The sequence below is a fragment of the Pseudorca crassidens genome, chromosome 13, assembly GCF_039906515.1.
Source record: "Pseudorca crassidens isolate mPseCra1 chromosome 13, mPseCra1.hap1, whole genome shotgun sequence".
Taxonomy (NCBI): Eukaryota; Metazoa; Chordata; class Mammalia; order Artiodactyla; family Delphinidae; genus Pseudorca; species Pseudorca crassidens.
In genome coordinates, this window is record NC_090308.1 from 26,351,862 (window position 1) to 26,371,435 (window position 19,574).

The 19,574-nt window shown below is 34.4% G+C and overlaps 1 protein-coding gene across 1 annotated transcript in view; it reads right to left on the minus strand.

The window, feature by feature from the left end:
* PEX7 (peroxisomal biogenesis factor 7) overlaps positions 1-19,574 on the minus strand; it is an 86,296-nt gene that overhangs the window by 40,159 nt on the left and 26,563 nt on the right. Inside the window, exons 6-8 of the mRNA XM_067701963.1 lie at positions 13,360-13,466; positions 11,597-11,710; positions 10,294-10,349 (exon numbers count right to left, since the gene is read on the minus strand). Of these exons, the coding sequence (XP_067558064.1) occupies positions 10,294-10,349; positions 11,597-11,710; positions 13,360-13,466 (277 nt within the window). The remainder of the gene's footprint in view (positions 1-10,293; positions 10,350-11,596; positions 11,711-13,359; positions 13,467-19,574) is intronic.

Genomic DNA, 19,574 nt, shown 5'->3' on the forward strand with positions numbered 1-19,574 from the left:
GAATCCAGCATAGAGCTGAATAAGCAGGCCTGAAGCTCTCAGCAGAGGTCAGAGCTGGAAGAGGGGGGTGGGCATTATCACTTAGAATGGACATGTAAAAAAGTACTAAGCCAGAGTCTGCCAAGTTTAAGGGGGAGAGAAAGATTCTATGATGAAGTACAAAAAGGAAGAGTCAGGTCAGGGAGGATGAGAAAAAAAAAAAAAGAAGAACATGGAATCCCTGGGATAAGGAGTTTCAAGAAGGAAGGTGTGATCAACAATTTGAAATACAGCAGCGAGGTCCAGTATGACAGGTCCTGACAAGTGGACTGGATGTGGTATTACTGAGGTCAGTGATGGCTTTTGCCAGAACAGTTTCAGTAAAGAAGTGTAGCTAAAGCCAGCTGTGGGCTTAGGAGTAAATGGACATATAGCCATAAGTGCCTAGGACTATATGCTTTCAAGGGTCCACAAAAATGTCTAAGAGCTGAAAATTAAAATCAATTTTTAATTAAGTGTACATAAATTAACATTATTAACTGCTAAGTTTTGTATTAAACATTTCATTCCATTTGAAGACAATTTTTAAGTTAGAGTTTTTCACTTCACAAAAATTCCTAAGTAAGCATAATGATTGCCAAGAAGTCATAATCAATCATAAGTGAGCCACTCACTGCCAAACGACTTCAAAAGCCAAAGTCTAAAAGCCTTCTCAAGATAATTAGCCCTGTTTAATCAGCGATGTGGATCCATTTTACAGATTCAAATGATATAGGGTAAGACCTCCAAGCAGAGCACCCTAGGACTGCAGAGCTTTTACGGCCTTGGTGAATGGAGCTTAAGGCGACACTAAAAGCTTGGCTAAGAAGGAAAGAAAACTTAAAGGTAAATACAGGATAAAGGAAGAAGTTACAGGCTGAGGAGAAAGTCAGTAGAGAGTTGGAGACTGAGGATATAACAGAGAGAATAGGTAATTTAATGGAACAAAGTGCTGAAGGACACAGAAGTGTTTGGGGTTAAGAGCACTCGTGCAAGACTTCTGAATAGCAGAGGAGGAACGGATAGGTAGAGATTTAAATAAGTTTACAGGCTTGCAGTGAAAATAGATAATCTGTGCTTGCATCCTACAGTTATTTTTTTAAAGAGAGAGATAAGGTTGTTTGCTGAAAGTGCAGGGAATAGGGTTGAGGGGCGGGTGGCCTGAGAAGAGAAGCAAAGGTTGGAAACCGAGATAAAGAATTAGCACAGTATTTTCAAGTATGTTCTCTTATGCAGTTCTTATAATCACCTTGCAAGCTTATGAGGATATTACTAATTCCATTTTACACAGTAAAGAAACCTGAACTCGAAGTTATATAGAAAAATTGCCTATTTGAAGTCTTTTTCAACTATGTTTAAGATCTCATATTACCTAATTATAATCTCAATTTTTCCAAATGCTTACAAATCTAGCTGTGATGTTTTTGATCTTGTAGTGTGTCACAGAACCATGACCTAAGCCATCTCTCTCTCCCCAGAAGCACTAAACATCTATCCCCCAATCTCCAGTCTTGCTCAGAATTCAGGAAAGAATCAAAGCCTAATTTTTAAAAGTGGAGAGAAAAAATCTATAAAACTACTGAATCACTATGTTGTACACCTGAAACTAATATAATATTATAAATCAACTATACTTCAATAAAAAGTGGAGGGAATATTAAGACGCTGAGCCAAAAACTGTAATGATTTCTGAGCATAGTTAGGTACCTACAAGATTTTAGAGTACTGCAGTTTGCATTTAAAAGCCCAGTTTTAACATATTCCCGAGTTAAACCTACATCAACAAAGGTAAGGCATTTCCCAACCGGGTGTTTTAGGATACTTAAGTATATAGATAAAACAGGGAGTGGTCAGTAGAATTAAGATCATAATGACAATTCTGAAAAGAAAGAATAAGTAGTCACTAGGTTTTCCCCTTTAATTAGAAACAGAACAGTGAAATGGATTTAAGATGTCAAAAGATTAATGCTCCCACCTCAGTTGTCAAGACTTTTGCAAACAGCTTTAAACACCAGAAAAGACTTTGAAATCCGAGAACTAGATTCTATACTCGGAAATCCCTTTTGAGCCCACAGGTGACACTATGTAAGAGAGAAGATTCCAAGTTCACTCTTCATCTTGCTCAGCCTACCTGGAGGATCTCACATTACTGGCCATCCACATCTGGTTGATATCCTTGCCGGCAGTTTCTCTGACATACTGCATGTTCTGGGGTCTCCTCCTGTTTTGGGTGGGCTGTTCCCTTCTTCCTTCCAACATTAATTCCCTCCTGAAGATAGTTTTTTTGTTTTGTTTTGTTTTTTTGCTTTTCTTTCTCTAAACTTATCGCCCTTTGATTGATGCATTCCTATGGACCAAACCACCAGTAAGTTAATGGTCTTCAAAGCCATATTTACAGCGCTAACCTCCAGCCAATGATCTAGCTCCAGAGATGCACTTTGGAAAAGATTGGGGTGGGTGGTGAACAACTGATAAGTTTTCTTCCTGTCTGCCAGGTTGCCATTTTTTGGCTCCCATGCTAAAAATTCTATAATCACTCCATACTATTTTATACAGACTATTAAAGAAAAAAACTTGTTATGGTACCGTTTTAATTGAGAGCTGGAAGACAGTGTGATTATACTTCCCAGTTTGTCTGCCTGCTTGTATTGGATCAGTCAAAAAAACCAAGTTAGAGCATGTAATTTCTCCCAAGGCATTGTTGTAATTTATTGTTATTCTACACTAACAAAGTTACATAGCTTCTGCCATATCAAATACTGACTCAGAAGTAAAGGGGAGAGGAATTCTGGGTAGTTTGAAGCAATGAGGCCATGTACATCCAAACCTCTTAGTGTATCCTCACAAAAACCAATACAGAACAACAAAAAGAACAAATAAAACTACATAAAACTCAGGCTTCAACATATCCAAACTTGTAATTACATGTATAAAAACAAAACAAAACAAAAAAAATCCCCCAGAATCCCAATGTGCATTCTCCCATGTTCCAGATCCAAGCTTTATTGGACAGCAAGGGAAATTTAGGAAAAACTGAATAGAACCGAGAAGAGCTAGGATAAGGTCTAAAACTGATTTAGAGCCACCACCTTCCTATGAGTGAAAATAGTGAAAAAAGCCTAGCATAGAGTAGAGTACAGGTTTTAAAGTATATGGACACAAGGAGTTATTTTAGGAAGTTAATAGTTTAAAGGGAAAAGAGGATTAAAAGGAAGGAAACGTACCAATCCCAAACCATCAATCCTGTACATGGATATGCAGAAACACATAAAGTCTTAATCTATTTTTTAAAAAACATAAAAATAAAATGGATACCATAAACTCAAACATTTCACCTGACAAAAGACCACCTCAAAAAAATAAATAGCAAAGTGTAAGAAAAACTGTAATATAACATTCTAAACTGAATTAATATCTCTAAACAAGCATCTGGGGACAGGAAGGAAAAATAATTGACCTAGATCAGTGTAGTATAATAAGAAATATATTTGATCTTGGTCCACAGTTCCTGGCACAGAGCACCTAAAACCCCTGGAAGTTCCTGAATGATAGGAATGTCTTCTGTTATTCATAAGGAGTCCCTTTGGAACACACCTGAGTTTATGCTAATGAGGTGACTTAGGATGGAGTCCTTACATAGTCTCATGTGTTTAGAGAGCTGGAATTTTCAGCTCCATCCACTGAACTCCCAGAGAAGAGGGAGGGCTGGAAATTAAGCTCTATAAAAACTCTTGAACAGGGTTTGATGAGCTTCAAGGTTGGTGAACTTACCCATGTGCTGGCAGGGTGGGGCACTCCAATTCCATACAGACAGAAGCTCCTGCACTCAGGGCTCTTCCAGACCTCATCCTCTGTACCTCTTCTTCTGGCTGTTCATTTTTATCCTTTATAATATCTTTTACAATAAACTAGTACACATAGTGAACGTTGCCCTGAGCTTTGTGAGCTATTCTAGCAAATTATAAAACCTGAGGAGGGGGTCTTGGGAACCCCAATTTACAGCTAGTCAGTCAGACGTACAGGTGACAATCTAGGCTTGCAATTTGCATCTGAAGTCAGGGCAGTCTAGTGGAACTGAGTTCTTAATCTGTGGGATCTGATGTTATCTCCAGGTAGATAGAATTAGAATTGAGTTAACTTTGTAGGACACACCATTGGTGTCTGCTGAGAATTAGAGAATTTCTTGGTGTGGGAAAACTCCACATACATCTGGTGTCGGAAGTATAGAGCTTTCCCCTTACAATCAAGAATTCAAAAACAAAGAAAAGAAGTGGACAAAAACAGGAAAAAGTGAAATAGAGCTAACTGGACACAAGAAAGAAATAGAAGAAAAAAGGCAAATTCATATCAGAAATGAAGACAAAATTACATGGTGCTCAAAGAATAAATTTACACAAAAATATAAGGACATCAAAGACAGGAGAAAAATAACCAAGGAATGAAAATGAGACTAAAAACGTATCAGAGAGAAAGCATCTGATATAGAAGACAAGTAAGAGAGATTCAATTTATGTTTAATTGGAGTCCCTATAGGAAAGAAATGTAAATCAAGGAGTTCATGTTCAGCTAAGTTATCCTTCAAGCATCGAGACTACAGAGAAATAATTTTAAATATGCGAGAGCTCCTGAGAAGTCTGTACCCATGAGCCCTTCTTGAGGAATTTACTAGAATATAAACTTCATCAAACTAAAACATGATGAGGAAATTTTAGCAAAAAGATTGATGATGAGCATTTAATATATTTAGTTATGTACCTAAGATGAAAACAAAATTGGAAACAAGAGTGGAAGAATAATATATAACATGGTATGTATTACATGTTATATGTGGTATGTTCTAACAAAATATAAATAAAACAACTTAAAATTTGATGCAAAAGGGAGGGTAAAAAAAAAGGAAGGTAAAATAAGTTCATAAAATAAGTTATTGTACATGCAGCAAGTAGGAGTTAAAATAAATACCATTAAAAACTAACAAACCAGATAATAAATGGTTAAATTTTTTGAAAAACAAGGGACTAATGATAAGGATGGCATTAAATCTGTATATTGCTTTGGGTTGTATGGACAATTTAACAATAGTAATTCTTCCAATCCAGGAGCACAGAATATCTCTCCATTTCTTTGTGTCTTCTTTAAATTCTTTCATTAATTTCTTGTAGTTTTCAATAAACAGGTACTTCACCTCCTATATTAAATTTACTCCTAAGTATTTAATTCTTTTTGATGCAATTGTAAGTGGGGTTATTTTCTTAATTTCTCTTTCTGATAGTTCATTATTAGTATATGGAAGTACAACAGACTTTTGTGTACTGATTTTGTATCCTGCAACTTTACTGAATTTATTAGTTCTAACATTCTTTATGGAGTCTTTAGGGTTTTCTAGATACAATATCATGTCATCTGCAAATAATGACAATTTTACTTCTTCCTTTCCAATCTGGGTGCCTTTTATTTCTTTTTCTTGTTTAATAGCTCTGACTAGGACTTCCAATATTATATTGAATAAAAGTGGCAAGAGTGGGCACCTCTGTCTTGTTCCTGATTTTAGAGGAAAAATTTTTAGCTTTTTTACTATTGAGTTTGATGGCCATTCCAATGGCATTTTTCACAGAATAAAACAAACAATCCTAAAATTTGTATGGAACCACAAAAGACCCTGAATAGCCAAAGTAATCTTGAGAAAGAACAAAACTGGAGGCATCATGCTCCCTGATTTCAAACTATATTACAAAGCTATGGTAATTAAAACAGTATGGTACTGGTATTGTAAAAAGGAACAGGTAGGACTACACCAAACTGAAAAGCTTCTGCACAGTAAAGGAAACCATCAACAAAATGAAAAGGTGACCTACTGAATGGGAGGAAATATTTAAAAATCATATATCTGATGAAGGGCTAATATCCAAAATATATAAAGAATTCACACAACTCAATAGCAAAAAACCAAACTATCCAATTTTAATAATGGACAGAAGATCAGAACAGACATTTTTCCTAAGAAGACATAGAGACGGCCAACAGGTACATGAAAAGTTGCTCAACATCATGAATCTAGGGAAATGCAAATCAAAACTACAATGGCTGTTATCAAAATGATAAAAAAAATGACAAGAAATAGTAAGTGTTGGAAAGGATGTGGAGAAAAAGGGAACCCTTGTGCACTGTTGGTGGGAATGCAAATTGGTAAGGCCACTATGGAAAACAGTACAGAAGTTCCTCAAAAATCTTAAAATAGAATACCATATGATCCAACAATTCCACTTCTGGGTATTTATCTGAAGAAAACATTAACACAAAAAGATATATGTATCCCCATGTTCCTTGCAGCACTATTTACAACAGTCAAAATATGGAAACAAACAAAGTGTCCATCAACAGACGAATGGATAAAGAAATTGTGTCATATGTATACAATGGAATATTATTCAGTCATAACAAAAGAATGAAATTGTGCCATTTGCAACAACATGGATGGAAAAAAACAAAAACAAAACAAAACAGAAAACAAGTTCACAGATAGAACAGAAGATTGGTGGTTGCCAGAGGCAGCAGATGGGGAGAAGGAGAAGTGGGTGAACTGTTTGGGGTGTTTTTTTTTAAGTTTAAATAAAACAAAATAAAGGGAATAAAAGCATTACAAAATTTATAAGACCAAAGGAAACCAATGAAACAAAGAAAAAAACTTACCTAAATATAAATTTTTTGATAAAAGATCAAAAAAAAAACCCCAAAGCAAAACAAAAAAATACACCACACAATGAATAGAACATAATACACAAAATAATCATAACATAAAATAATATGACAGACTTGCTATCAAACATATTTTTATCAAGAAATATGAATAGGTTAAACTTGCATATTATAATAAAAAGATTTTTGATTTAGCTTGCCAAGCAAAACCCAAATATATGCTCTGTATGAAAGACATACCAGAAACAACATGGTTCAAAAAAACTAAAAATAAAAGTATGGAAAAAGGTATACCTGGAAGATGGGAATAGTATGAAAGCAGAGGCAATGATACTAGTAAGAGATAAAGCATAATTAAAACTAAAAAGCAATTAGCTGTGTCAAAGAAAGAGTCTCTTTGATGCTAAAAGTCTCAGTTCACTAATGTATGTTGAAAATATCTATGCACCAAATAATACAGCATATGGCTTTATGAACTCAAAACTAGAAGAGATTCAGGGAGACAGAGATAGAAACACACTGATAATAGGAGATTTTAACATTCCATTCTCAGTACAAGATGGATTAAGTGGGCCAAAAATAAGAAAGGATACAGATGATCCAAATGACATTATCAATTAGTAGAGCTTATGGTTATATATTTAACTTTACAATGTGATAATAGACAATATACCTTCTTCTCAATTGCATATGTAACATTCACAAAAATTGATCATTTACTAGGTTCTCCTCCACAAAAAAATCAACATATTCCATAAAACAGAATGACTAATAACAGTGTTCTCTGATCACAATAAAAGTAGAAATTATTAACAAATTTTCAAAAATTAAAAGGCACTTTCATATGGAAATTAAATAACTTCCTACTAAACAACTTTTGGGAGAAAGATGAAATACAAATAGAAGTTACACATTTTTTTAATGATAATGAAAAAAATTATATATCAGGATGTATGAGTTACAATTGAAATGAAAACTAGAAGAAAATTCATAGCCTTAAACACTTTATTAACAAAATGAAAAAATAAAAATAAGTAAATTCCCAGATCAAAAGTTGGAAAAAGAAAGTAAGCCAAAAGAAAGTATCAAGAAGGAAATAAAGATAAAAGCAGTAATTAATGAGGTACTGAATAGAAAAACAGTAGTTCTCATTCATAAATCAAAATCTTGTATGCTGAAGAAAAAATAACAAAATAAACATGCCATTAGATAACTTAAAGTAGGAATCACATATATACAAAATCAGAAATGACAATAGTGAAATAACCATTGAATCAGAAGAAATTAAAAAGTCATGGCTCTACAGACATCCGTATAAATAAATGTGAAAACCTATAAGCAAAGGATAATTTCCTAAACTCCCATTAGAGATAGAAAGTTTAAACAGACAAATTTCCATAGAAGAAATAAAGAAAGTTATCAAGAAGTACTCCACAAAAAGAGCCATGCCCGGATGGTTTCACAGGGAAAATCTACCAATGCTTCAAAAACCCAATACCCTCCGTGTTGCACAAACTGTTCCAGAGCTTAGAAAATGTAGAAAAACTTCTTAATTCTTTTTTATGAAGCAATTAAAACATTGACACACAAACCAAAAATTTAAAAAAAGAAACAGAAAAAAAACCCTATATGAACCCTGTGTGGTGTGGGATCAGAATGAGGGGTATGATTAGAGGTACACATACACATATAGGTCAATATCACCTTCAAATATTGATGTAAAAGCTCTAAATAAAATATTAGCAGACAAAATCCAACACCACAGTAAGATAACGATACACAAAGAACAAGAGGGATTTAGTCTAAGAATGCAAGGTTGGTTCAATCCATTAATATAATACATTATATTAATAGCTCAAAAAAAATCATGATCATCTCCATAGATGCTGAAAAAGCCTTCAACAAAACTTAAGATCAATTCCTGACTCTAAAAAAAAAAACACACTCAAGAAAACTGGAGTTGATGCATACTTTCTTAGCATGATAAATAAATACATACACTTTTTCTTAAAGTCAGTATCTTACTTTTAACAAGGAAACACTAGAGGCATTTTTACTAATACAAGAATTAAGACATCCTCTATAACACTATTTAACACTGTAATAAAGGTATCTGTCAATGCAATTAGATAAATCAATTAGGGGCATCAGAATTGGAATTGAAGATGTAAAACTATATTTATAGATGATATGATCACAAACTTGGAAACCCCTAAAGAATCAATGATCTTGGGGCTTCTCTGGTGGCACAATGGTTAAGAATCTGCCTGCCAATGCAGGGGTCACGGCTTCGAGCCCTGCTTTGGGAAGATCCCACATGCCTCAGAGCAACTAAGCCCGTGCACCAAAACTACTGAGCCTGAGCTCTAGAGCCCACGTGTCACAACTACTGAAGTCTGCGTGGCAAGAGCCCGTGCTCCGCAACAAGAGAAGCCACCACAATGAGAAGACCATGCACCACAACGAAGAGTAGCCCCCGCTCGCCACAACTAAAAGAAAGCCCGCGCGCAGCAACGAAGACCCAACACAGCCAAAAATAAAATAAATAAATAAATAAATAAATTTTTTAAAAAAAGAATCAACGATCTTTAGATGGTAGAGAAACAGGGAGTCTCAAACACTGCTGCTTGGAATGGAAACTGGTATATTCTTTATGGACGGGAATTTGGTAATATCTAACAAAACCATATATATATATATATATGTATATGTTTACCTTTTAATCCAGCAATCGCACATCTGGGAATATATTCTGAAGCTAATTCTCTAGTGATGTGAATGTATATACTTACAAGGTTATTATTCATTGTGGCACTGTTTATTTATAAAATATTTGTAACGAGCTAAATGCCCATATGTAGGAAACTAGTTGAATAAACTATAGTACGTCTACATAATGAAGTATTATACAGAATGAAAAAGATCTCTATGAACTGATATACAGTGATTTCTAAACTACTTTCCGAGAATTCTAGGGTAGCAAATAGGTAAATATATTGTGAATAAGAGAGTTTTAAATCAGGAGTTTTAAATCTGGAAAAGGAGAAAAAGTAGAATGAACCCTGTGTGGTGTGGGATCAGAACTGGGGGTATGATTAGAGATACACATACACATATTAATACATAGATACACATGTGCATACACATACATACAAAGTCATATATTCACAAACATACATACACTCATGCTGATTTTTTTCATATATAACAATCTTAGCCTTAAGATTCACATAATTAGACTGAAGAAATAAAATGTCGTAATTTTTAAAATTTTAATTTAAAAGATACTGGCTATTCAATTTATAGCATAGGAAGATATTACGAGGAACAACTGTCAGGAAAAAAGGCTTTTAAACGGAACAATCAAGCTAACCTTTAAATACTAAAGAATTTACTCATATATGTGGCCAGATCATAAAAACAGAAAAAAATAATATTAATCTCAGTGGCAAATATTCTTATGTGCTCAGCTCAGATTATTTTTATATTAGTAAGATAACTTATTACCCTTCAGAAAAGCTGCAAAGAGGCAAATGGTACTTGGTATTTCACAATGAAACATATCAAAAGCCACTGTACCTTACAGTAAAATCATAGGAGCAAGAGGCCAACACGGAAGCATGAAATGGTGAAAACTACAAAAAAACCACAAAAAACCCTTTTTGAGGTTAACTGTAATTATAACATGCTACTTCATAAGGTCATTCCCATGAACATTATAATAAAGTTCATCTAACTTAACCAATTTTGTGAATACATATTATGATTGCTATTAGCACAAGTATCAAATAAACATTTAAATGTTAAAAGTTTTAAAATAATTTTTATGTTCTTTGTATATCACATCTAATGAAAATGATATCAAGGTCAAAAACTGCAAATTTAAAGACAAGTAGTATTTAGTAATAAACATGTTTTACCAGGCTGCCCATTGCAATTTTATTTCTTCCATGTTTTTCTTACCAGTACTTTAATAGTTATATACACATAATATAATTACATGTGAATGCTCTTCATAGTTTGCAAAATACTTTCACTACATTACCCTATTTCATTCTCAGAAGCACTGTGAAATATATATAGAAAATATGTTTTAACTACTAAAACCTGTGTGCCATGAAAAAAAATCAGGGCACTGTGTCTCATATGTTGAGTTGTAACCAGTAAAATTTAAAATATTAACTACAATTTAGAATTTTTAAAATAGGAATAACATAATTATCTTAATGAAAAGATCAAAAAGGTACCTTTTTATCCTTAATGTAAAAAAACAAAGAATGAAATTGGGAAATGTCCTTTAATAAGATGTTTTCCACAGTGACTTAGCAAAATTTACCTAAATAAAAGCTGGGAAACTAACTTAAGTCACCTTATACCTGACAAATTTGAGGGGATCAGCAGAAAAATGTTACCTCATCCTCTGCTGTTTAGAAAGTGGAAAACTGTCTCTACCCTAAACTTCTGAGAACATTCATATATACAATCATGTTAGGGAAAATAAAGAATTAACTCTCTCTCTGTGCAAGTTTCAACAAAATAAAGAAATCTTCCCACTGAATGAAAAATTGTAAAGAATATAATACTCAAAGTAAATTACTAGAGTTAAAAAATATTAAAAGGAATAGTAGAATGGGAATGACAGAATGAGAAAAACATTTTTATTTAATCCTAAGTACTGCTTGACTACATATTACAATTCATTCAATAATTATTCCAGTATTTTACCCAATTTTAGCTTTCAATATTCATTATCATTCATTGGATAACAAAAACATGCATAAAAAAGAATCAATAACCCATCCCCTAAACACCTTTTATATATACTTCATTAAATATATTTATATTTTTGTTCTATGTATAAAAAGAAAAGATAAAAACTTACTTTCACTCTCCTAATAGCATAGGTGTGACCAAGAAGTTCAAATACTGGTTGTCGTACATTCCTCAAGTCCCAGCCTCTCAAACTACAATCAACTGCCCCTGTCACCAGCAAATTCTGAAAACAATTCAGAGAAAAGTAAAGTGTGACATCTTTGCAATTAAGCAGTACCCAAGCTTTCCTACTAGAAACAGTGTCTATTTTCTGGTATTTATTTAATCTGACCCCAGGAGTCATTCTTGAAAAGTTACATAACATTATAGAAAGGAGTCAAAATATATATCAAAAAGCAAAAATTAGTAGGACTTGAGAGAAAAGGAACTCAATATGCTTTAGGCATATGATGGAACACTATACACAACAGAAAAAGGCATAGTCGCAAACAGCATTGTAGATTTCCCAATCTACTTTTAGGAATATTAATAAGAACATAAGATTTTAAAAATTATACCTGACAAACGAGCCCACCCTTCTTTTCAGCATCTTCTGAGGTTTCTACCAAGCATTAAAAGGCAAGAGGCCTGCTAATTTACAAATATTTGAAAGTGCAAAGTATAAATTAAATTTTTATGTTTTTCTAATTCTAAATCAATCACTGCTCTCAACTCTCATGGGCCATGTCTTAATATAATATGTAACACTATCTGAGAATTTATGCAGAAAGTGGTAAGTCTCCTATCTAGTCAGGTTTTATAAATTCTGCTATCTAGAACCCTAGGTGAACCCAGAGTTCATGGCTCAAGAGGCCAAGAGCTGCGTCCACACTCAGCCCCATTCCACATCAACCAGGGCAGTAATCCATTGTCTGAACATTTTCGGCTTCAATATAAGCTCATCTGAAAAAAAGCTGCAATGATTTAAAAAAAAATTTTTAAACTACTCTCAAGTATATATCAGCAACTTTTTTAGAATTCCTAAAAGTATAACACACAGTCCACAATTTCATTTTCCTATTTGGAAAATTCACGAGAGAGATTTGAACTGTAGTCATCAGCACTGAAAATTTTATTAAAATCAAGTATTATTTTGAATATGTTCTATATTTTTTAAATCTATTTTATTTCTTTCTATTTAAAGAACTCAGCTGATACAATGTTCTCTTAACCTTCACTGATTACTTTAAAAGTGGGAAAAATAAGGCATATGTTATACTTATTTGTCATAGTCAACAGACTACTTCAGGTACATAAATATATTTAAACAGCATATCAACACATATTTAATCCATTTCTATTTCTAATTCATATGCTCATATAGTTAGCTGAAGCTCTGCAAAAAGTTACAAATGGACACTGCTATCTTACAGAAACATGAAGCTTGGTTAGGCTTATAAGGGAAGATAAAACAGAAAATTCTAAAAACTGATGGACTGTCAAATTAAAAATCAAGATACAAATAATTCAGCAGCCTCACTAGCAAAATGAACAAGAAATGAAAGCAAAAGATGATACAAACTGGCAGGGTTAAGAGCAATAAAGTAAAAAATTACGTAAGTTGTAAAGCAGTTTCCCAAATAAACAAGTAAGGCTGCACTACTGAACTTTTGAGAATTTCTGTTTCTTATTCAGCCTGTTTTATGTGCACTTAAATCCAATTAATGCTAATGCAGGTCACTCACAATCATCAATTAGAAACGAAAGGGACTGAATTTAACTTAATGGTCCATAAACACTATCAAAGTCCACATAAACAAAGATAAAATAAAATCTAAAACATTTCAACATTAGGAAGGGCTCAGCAGCTCAGGATAGAACCAGACAAGGTACCTCATTGTATTTACACCAGTCACAACTCAGAATTTCTGCCTGATGTGCTGGAACCACAGTTCTGACTCCTGTTGTCTTCACATCCCAAATTCTCAAAGTCTGATCACCTGGTGAAAGAGGAAGACTTGATCACTTTCCATCACACCACTTGGATACTCGGTACCCATGACAACAAGTCAGGGGAAAACACACCACTTTCACTATCAGGATACTGCCACCTATATATCATATACACATATACATTGTTTTTGTTCTATAATAATGCATAAGACCTACTAAAAGTGATGAACTACAAAAAAAAAAGGCACCATGATAATGTTTTTAGATCTACTCAAAGCAGGAAAATCTAAATCTCACACTAAGACAAACACAGCAGTGATTAAACACACACCCAATGCATTTTTCTTCAGGATAGGAAAAGGCCCTGAAAATCTTTGTTTCTTATAAATAAAGTTAGCACCCTATACCAGCATATTCTCTAAGAAACAAAATGGTAATAGTTTTACTGCTAAATGTGTGCAAAATCTACCAAGTTGAAATGGATAATTTTCAAATCTTAGCTTTTACATTTATTATATTTTAAAGGGCCATCCAAAGGTATATTTTTCACCTTGGAAAAACCAAGTTGAGAAAATTTGTCATTATACTCTGAATTACTCTGAATTACTCTGAATGATTATACTCTGAATGATTATACTCTGAATTACTCTGATTACTACAGATAATACTCTGAATTACTACAAAAATGATTTATATCACATAGCTGAACAAAGTCAACCCTGATTAAATGTTTTACATGCTGTTTGCCTTCGATTTTGTAAACTATGAGGAAATAACAATGACCACATGAAAAACCCTGAATATACGTATATCTACATCAAAATTAAATTACAAACAATAACTGATCATGTGAGAAAGCTAGTTCAGCTTAATGAAAAAAAAAAAACCAATATGATGGCAGGCATAGTCTTGATTCCATTTAGTAGTTGTTTGACCCTGCAGAAGTTATATAATATCTCTGAGACTGATTCCTCATTTCTAAAAAAGAAACAGAATGACTACATGCAGGATGGTATAAGAATTTAGTGTAACAAAGTTTCTGTAAATCGTTAGCATGGTCTCTAAAATATAGTAGATACGCTAATATGTGGTATATAAAAATGCTAAATTTTAAAAATTTCCTTTGGTTACCTACATACAATTTCCTATCATCCCAATTCTAAATCATAGGTCATTTACCTAAGTTCAAGAGTTTTAGACCATTTTTTTCTGATTTCTTTGCAAGTTGTTTAAGAAAGATAAGAATGAAATTGCTGGTGGTAATGAAATGTAGAAGTTAAGCATGGGGGCTTTGGAGCTCCAGAGCTTGGTTCTAATCCAGCTCAATCATTTGGTAGCTGTTGACGTTTAGTCAAGTTACTTAACATCCTGGATTCTTACCTTCCTCACCTATGATAAAATATCTGTCTTATACAGACCCACAGACGTGAAGGACAAATTAGTGGTTACCAGTGGGGTGAGAGAAGGGCAGGGGGGCAATATAGGGGTAGGGGATTAAGAGGTACAAGCTATTAGGCATAAAATAAGCTACAAGGATATACTGTACAACACAGGGAATATAGCCAATATTTTATAATAACTATAAATGGTGTATGACCTTTAAAAATCGTGAATCACTATATTGTACACCTGCAACTTATATAACATTGTACCTCAACTATACTTCAAAAAAAACAACAAAAACAAATCTGCCTTATAAAGTTGAAATGAGATAAAGTTTTAAAAATAAAATAACAAAACATAACCATGATTAGAAGTCATTCCTGTCCCTATTAATAACATGAATAAATAATAACTAATATTTATTGAGTGCTTACTATATGCCAAATGCTGGTCAGCATTTTACGTGTACAGTCAGTCCTCCATATTCGTGGGTTCCAAATCTGTGAATTCAACCAACCATGGGCCAAAACTATTCAGGAAAAAAAATTCCAGAAAGTTCCAAAAAGCAAAACTTGAATTTGCTGTGCTGGCAACTATTTACACAGCATTTACATTGAATTAGGTATTTTAAATAATTTGGGGATGATTTAAAGTATACAGGAGGATATGCATAGATTATATGCAAATATGATGACAATTTATACAAGGGACTTGAGCATCTAGGGATTTTGATATCCTGGGAGGGTCCTGGAGCCAATCGCCAACAGATACCAAGAGATGAACATATTAACTTTAAAAACATCACAACAAGTGAGGTAAAAATTTTGATAACATAAAAAGTAATTTTTGTAGTAATTTACAAATGAGGAAACTGAAGCACATGGAGCTGAAGTAAGTCAGCAGAGAGGAAACAATGGAATCAGGGCCTAGAATCAGAACCCAGGCTGCCTGGCTTCCTAGCCTGTGTGAACTATAACTACACAACGTTGCCCCCTAATGTTGTCGGAGGAGAAGTGCCACGTGATCAATGTTGGCGAAACCTTGAGCAATTTATTCTTTTAATTTATACGTTAATTATTTTATAAATTGGGGAAAATTTTAATAGACACACACACACATAACATTCTGTCATATTTGCCCCACAATTATTTTAGAAGTAAAAGTAACAAAACACAACAGATAGTGTTGAAACCTCTACTGTATTTCCAACCCCATTCCCCATCCTCCTTGCCCAAGCCTACCACAATCCTGAATTCGGTGTGCATCCCTGTAGTTTGTGTTTTGGTAATACTTCTACAACATTTTTATGTATTCATAAATATGTACTATTGTTTGTGTGCGAGATTAAATTTTTTTTATATTTAAAAAGCATCATCCTCCTACTTTACAAAAGGTTGAAAACCACTCTGATAGAAGAGAGTGACTAACGTTTTTGAATCTAGCTAAGGACAGTGGGGATGAGATGGAATGATGAGTTTGAAAGTACCAAACGGAAATGGTTCAGAATTGGTATAGACTAGAGCTCCCAAAATTTCAGGGGTCCTAATTATAATCACTGTCTGTGGTCTAGCCACCAGTCAGTAGAATTTCTTTCAGAAGTCTAAGTAGCTTTGATTAAATGATCTTTCATGACTTTCCCTAACCTTCAGAGTTTACAGCAGGGTGGTGTAGATGTCCAGATTTGGTCTGCCCAGCAACACCCTTCCAGGAACAGCACCCTCTTTTCACCATGTGACTCTAGAAAGACCTATGGCTCAACACAATCGACTGGCCAAGGACAGGTCTAAGCAAGACCAGTCATACTATCTCATTTTCTGCCCCTGCCACAGCTGACAGGTCAAAAGTATCTACTTGGGATTTTTCTGAAGTATAACTGAAAAAATAATGTCAGTCCCTCTCTCACAGTAGAATTTACAGGTTATAAAATTGAGAAGCTGCTGGTGGCCCTGTGTTTCACTGTATGGAGAAAGCTGGCCTGCAGAGTCAAGTCAACAAGCAGAGAAAAGTCCAGGTTAGAGACAGAGAATGTGTCCGGGGGTCATTTAAGCATCCCTTCCCCTTTTGGGGTTGCTTTTCAATAAATTCTACAAAGACCTAAGATTGCTCAAGTTCTATCACCTATAGGCAAGGTGAGTCCTTATCATCATGGAAGCAGTGAATGGAATTCACCTGAAGCTTCAAACGCTATAAAGCCTAGCCCCAGAGAAAAAGATTCAATTTGGCACAAGCCTTCCACTAAAACATAGGAAATGCCTAAATGATGTATACTAGCTTTCAAAAATTTATATGTAATATCAGGTCTGAAATCATAAAGTCTGCTATAACCATGACTAAGCTTTGTTTAAAGTTCAATGAGCTTGTGTTCATCCTAATAATTACATTCCTAATAATTATATTTTATGGGTGTATGTGAATGCTTTAAAGTACCAAAATATTACAATAAACGTGGACTAGGAAATTAAGAAACAACTAGTAATTCTAGCAACAATATGGATGAATCTCACAAAACATAATGTTGAGCAAAAGAAACTAGACATGAAAACATAAAAACAGGTAACATTAATCTATGCTATTACAAGGCAGTTCAGTAGTCACCCTCGAGTGGGGGGGTCGGGTAATGACTGGAAGGATGTGAAGGAGGCCTCTGGGATGCTCTGTTTCTTGATCTGGGTGCTGGTACACAGATGTGTTCATTGTGAAAATTCATCACATGCTTAAGATTATGCACTGTTCTGTATGTATATTATATACTGTATTGTTATATTATGTATATCATATACATTATATATGTGTATTTCAAATTACTCTGGGACAATATTTTGGTTCTTCACCATCATATTCAAGCAATGCTTTTTAAAAACACCATGGCTTAGGTTGTCCCCTCTTGCCGTTAATTTAAAGGGCACAAAAAAGTCAGAACTGCTCTGAATGAGCTGAGAATTCCACTTCTGCTGCACACATTCGTCACTTCCTCCTCACCACTTTGTTTTCCAGGTAGGAGAGGGACCTTCTGGCCCACTGGTACCAGGACTCATTCAACTCTTTTAGCCACCAGGACATCTATATTTATGTATTTTTCAAATTACATTTTCCAGACAACTGGCTTTTCATTGTCAGCCAGATGTGATAGTGCCATAGAACCACCTGAATTACCAGCTTCTCTTATCAGTTGCAGACTTGCCACTGGCAGCAGAACCAGTGAATTTAAGTGCAGAATATGGTATAGGATGTGCTGGCTACTATTATGTCTAATTCAAGTTGCAGCGTTAAGTAACTGGGTAAGGAGAATAAGTGTAAACAGTGAATCTGAAACTGTGAAGTGAAATGAGTAGGAAAAGGATGCATATTGGGCCCAAATAATTTACTTGAAATGCCAGATGCCTATCAGATGTAATATGACTTTTTTCTTAGAGTAGAATGATTTTTTTTTTAACTACTGGACTCCACATATTCAGGCATGGCTATGATTTATGCAATTATATGGAGTCTGTAATAGCAGTAATTTAGTTTTCATTGTTCAAAAGAAAGTTTACTTCATATTAATCCTCTTTACGTAAAGAGCTCAAATATTCTTCCCTTTCATCTCATATAATTTAGAAATATGAATTCTGTACTAATACAACTTTCATGAACTAAACAAAACCAATGTCCTTAGAGAACTCTGCTAAGGAAGATCTAAATCTCTATATACTCCTCCCTTTTGGTCTGTCTTAACTTAGCTAATGATATATTTAGGTCTAGATTTGCAAATACCATACAACTTTGAAGGTGACCAGATTCTTGGAAAAACTCAAATGCTATATTTGCATATACTATCTTAAACTATAAACTGTTATAAGCAGTTGAAAGACATAATTAGCTATACGTGCGCCACAGGATTCAACATAAAACTATGTCTTGACTGCCTATCATATAAGCTTCTACCATTTGTAATATTTGTGAAGACAAATATTTTACAATACTGGGTTTCTCAACCATGAATTCTGCAGTTGAAACTATTTTTATGCAAAGATTATACTATGTTTTATAGCAAGCTCTTGTCTGTAAGCAAGAAGACAAAGTAAGAGAATTAATTGATAAAGACCATAATATAACTCAAACTATGACAAAACTGAGGAAAAAACCTAAAGAGTTCTCAATCTAAGGAAACCACTTCCTCTCTGAATTCAGCACTGAAACCATTCTGTCGGGTTTTTTTTTAAAGAGATGAGTATATTTCTATTAAAACAAACATGCAATTTCCATTACATCAACAGAAATAAGCTATTTATTTAGGCATCTTAAACAGAGTGACACCACAGACTAGTACAGTGCTTTCCAAATTAGGCTGATCACTAGACTCAGCTGGGGTGATTAAAAAATATACTTCTGGGGCTTCCCTGGTGGTGCAGTGGTTAAGAATCCACCTGCCAATGCAGGGGACACGGGTTCGAGCCCTGGTCCAGGAAGATCCCACATGCTGTGGAACAGCTAAGCCCGTGCGCCACGACTACTGAGTCTGCGAGCCACAACTACTGAAGCCCACGCACCTAGAGCCCGTGCTCTGCAACAAGAGAAGCCACCGCAATGAGAAGCCTGTGCACCACAATGAAGAGCAGCCCCTGCTCGCTGCAACTAAAGAAAGCCCGCGCACAGCAAGGAAGACCCAACGCAGCCAAAAATAAATAAATACATACATACATACACTTCTCAGAGGTATCTGATTCAGTAGGACTAAGATGAAGGCTAGAATTCTGTTGTTTTTTCAAGCTTCCCAATGACTCTGTTGGTGG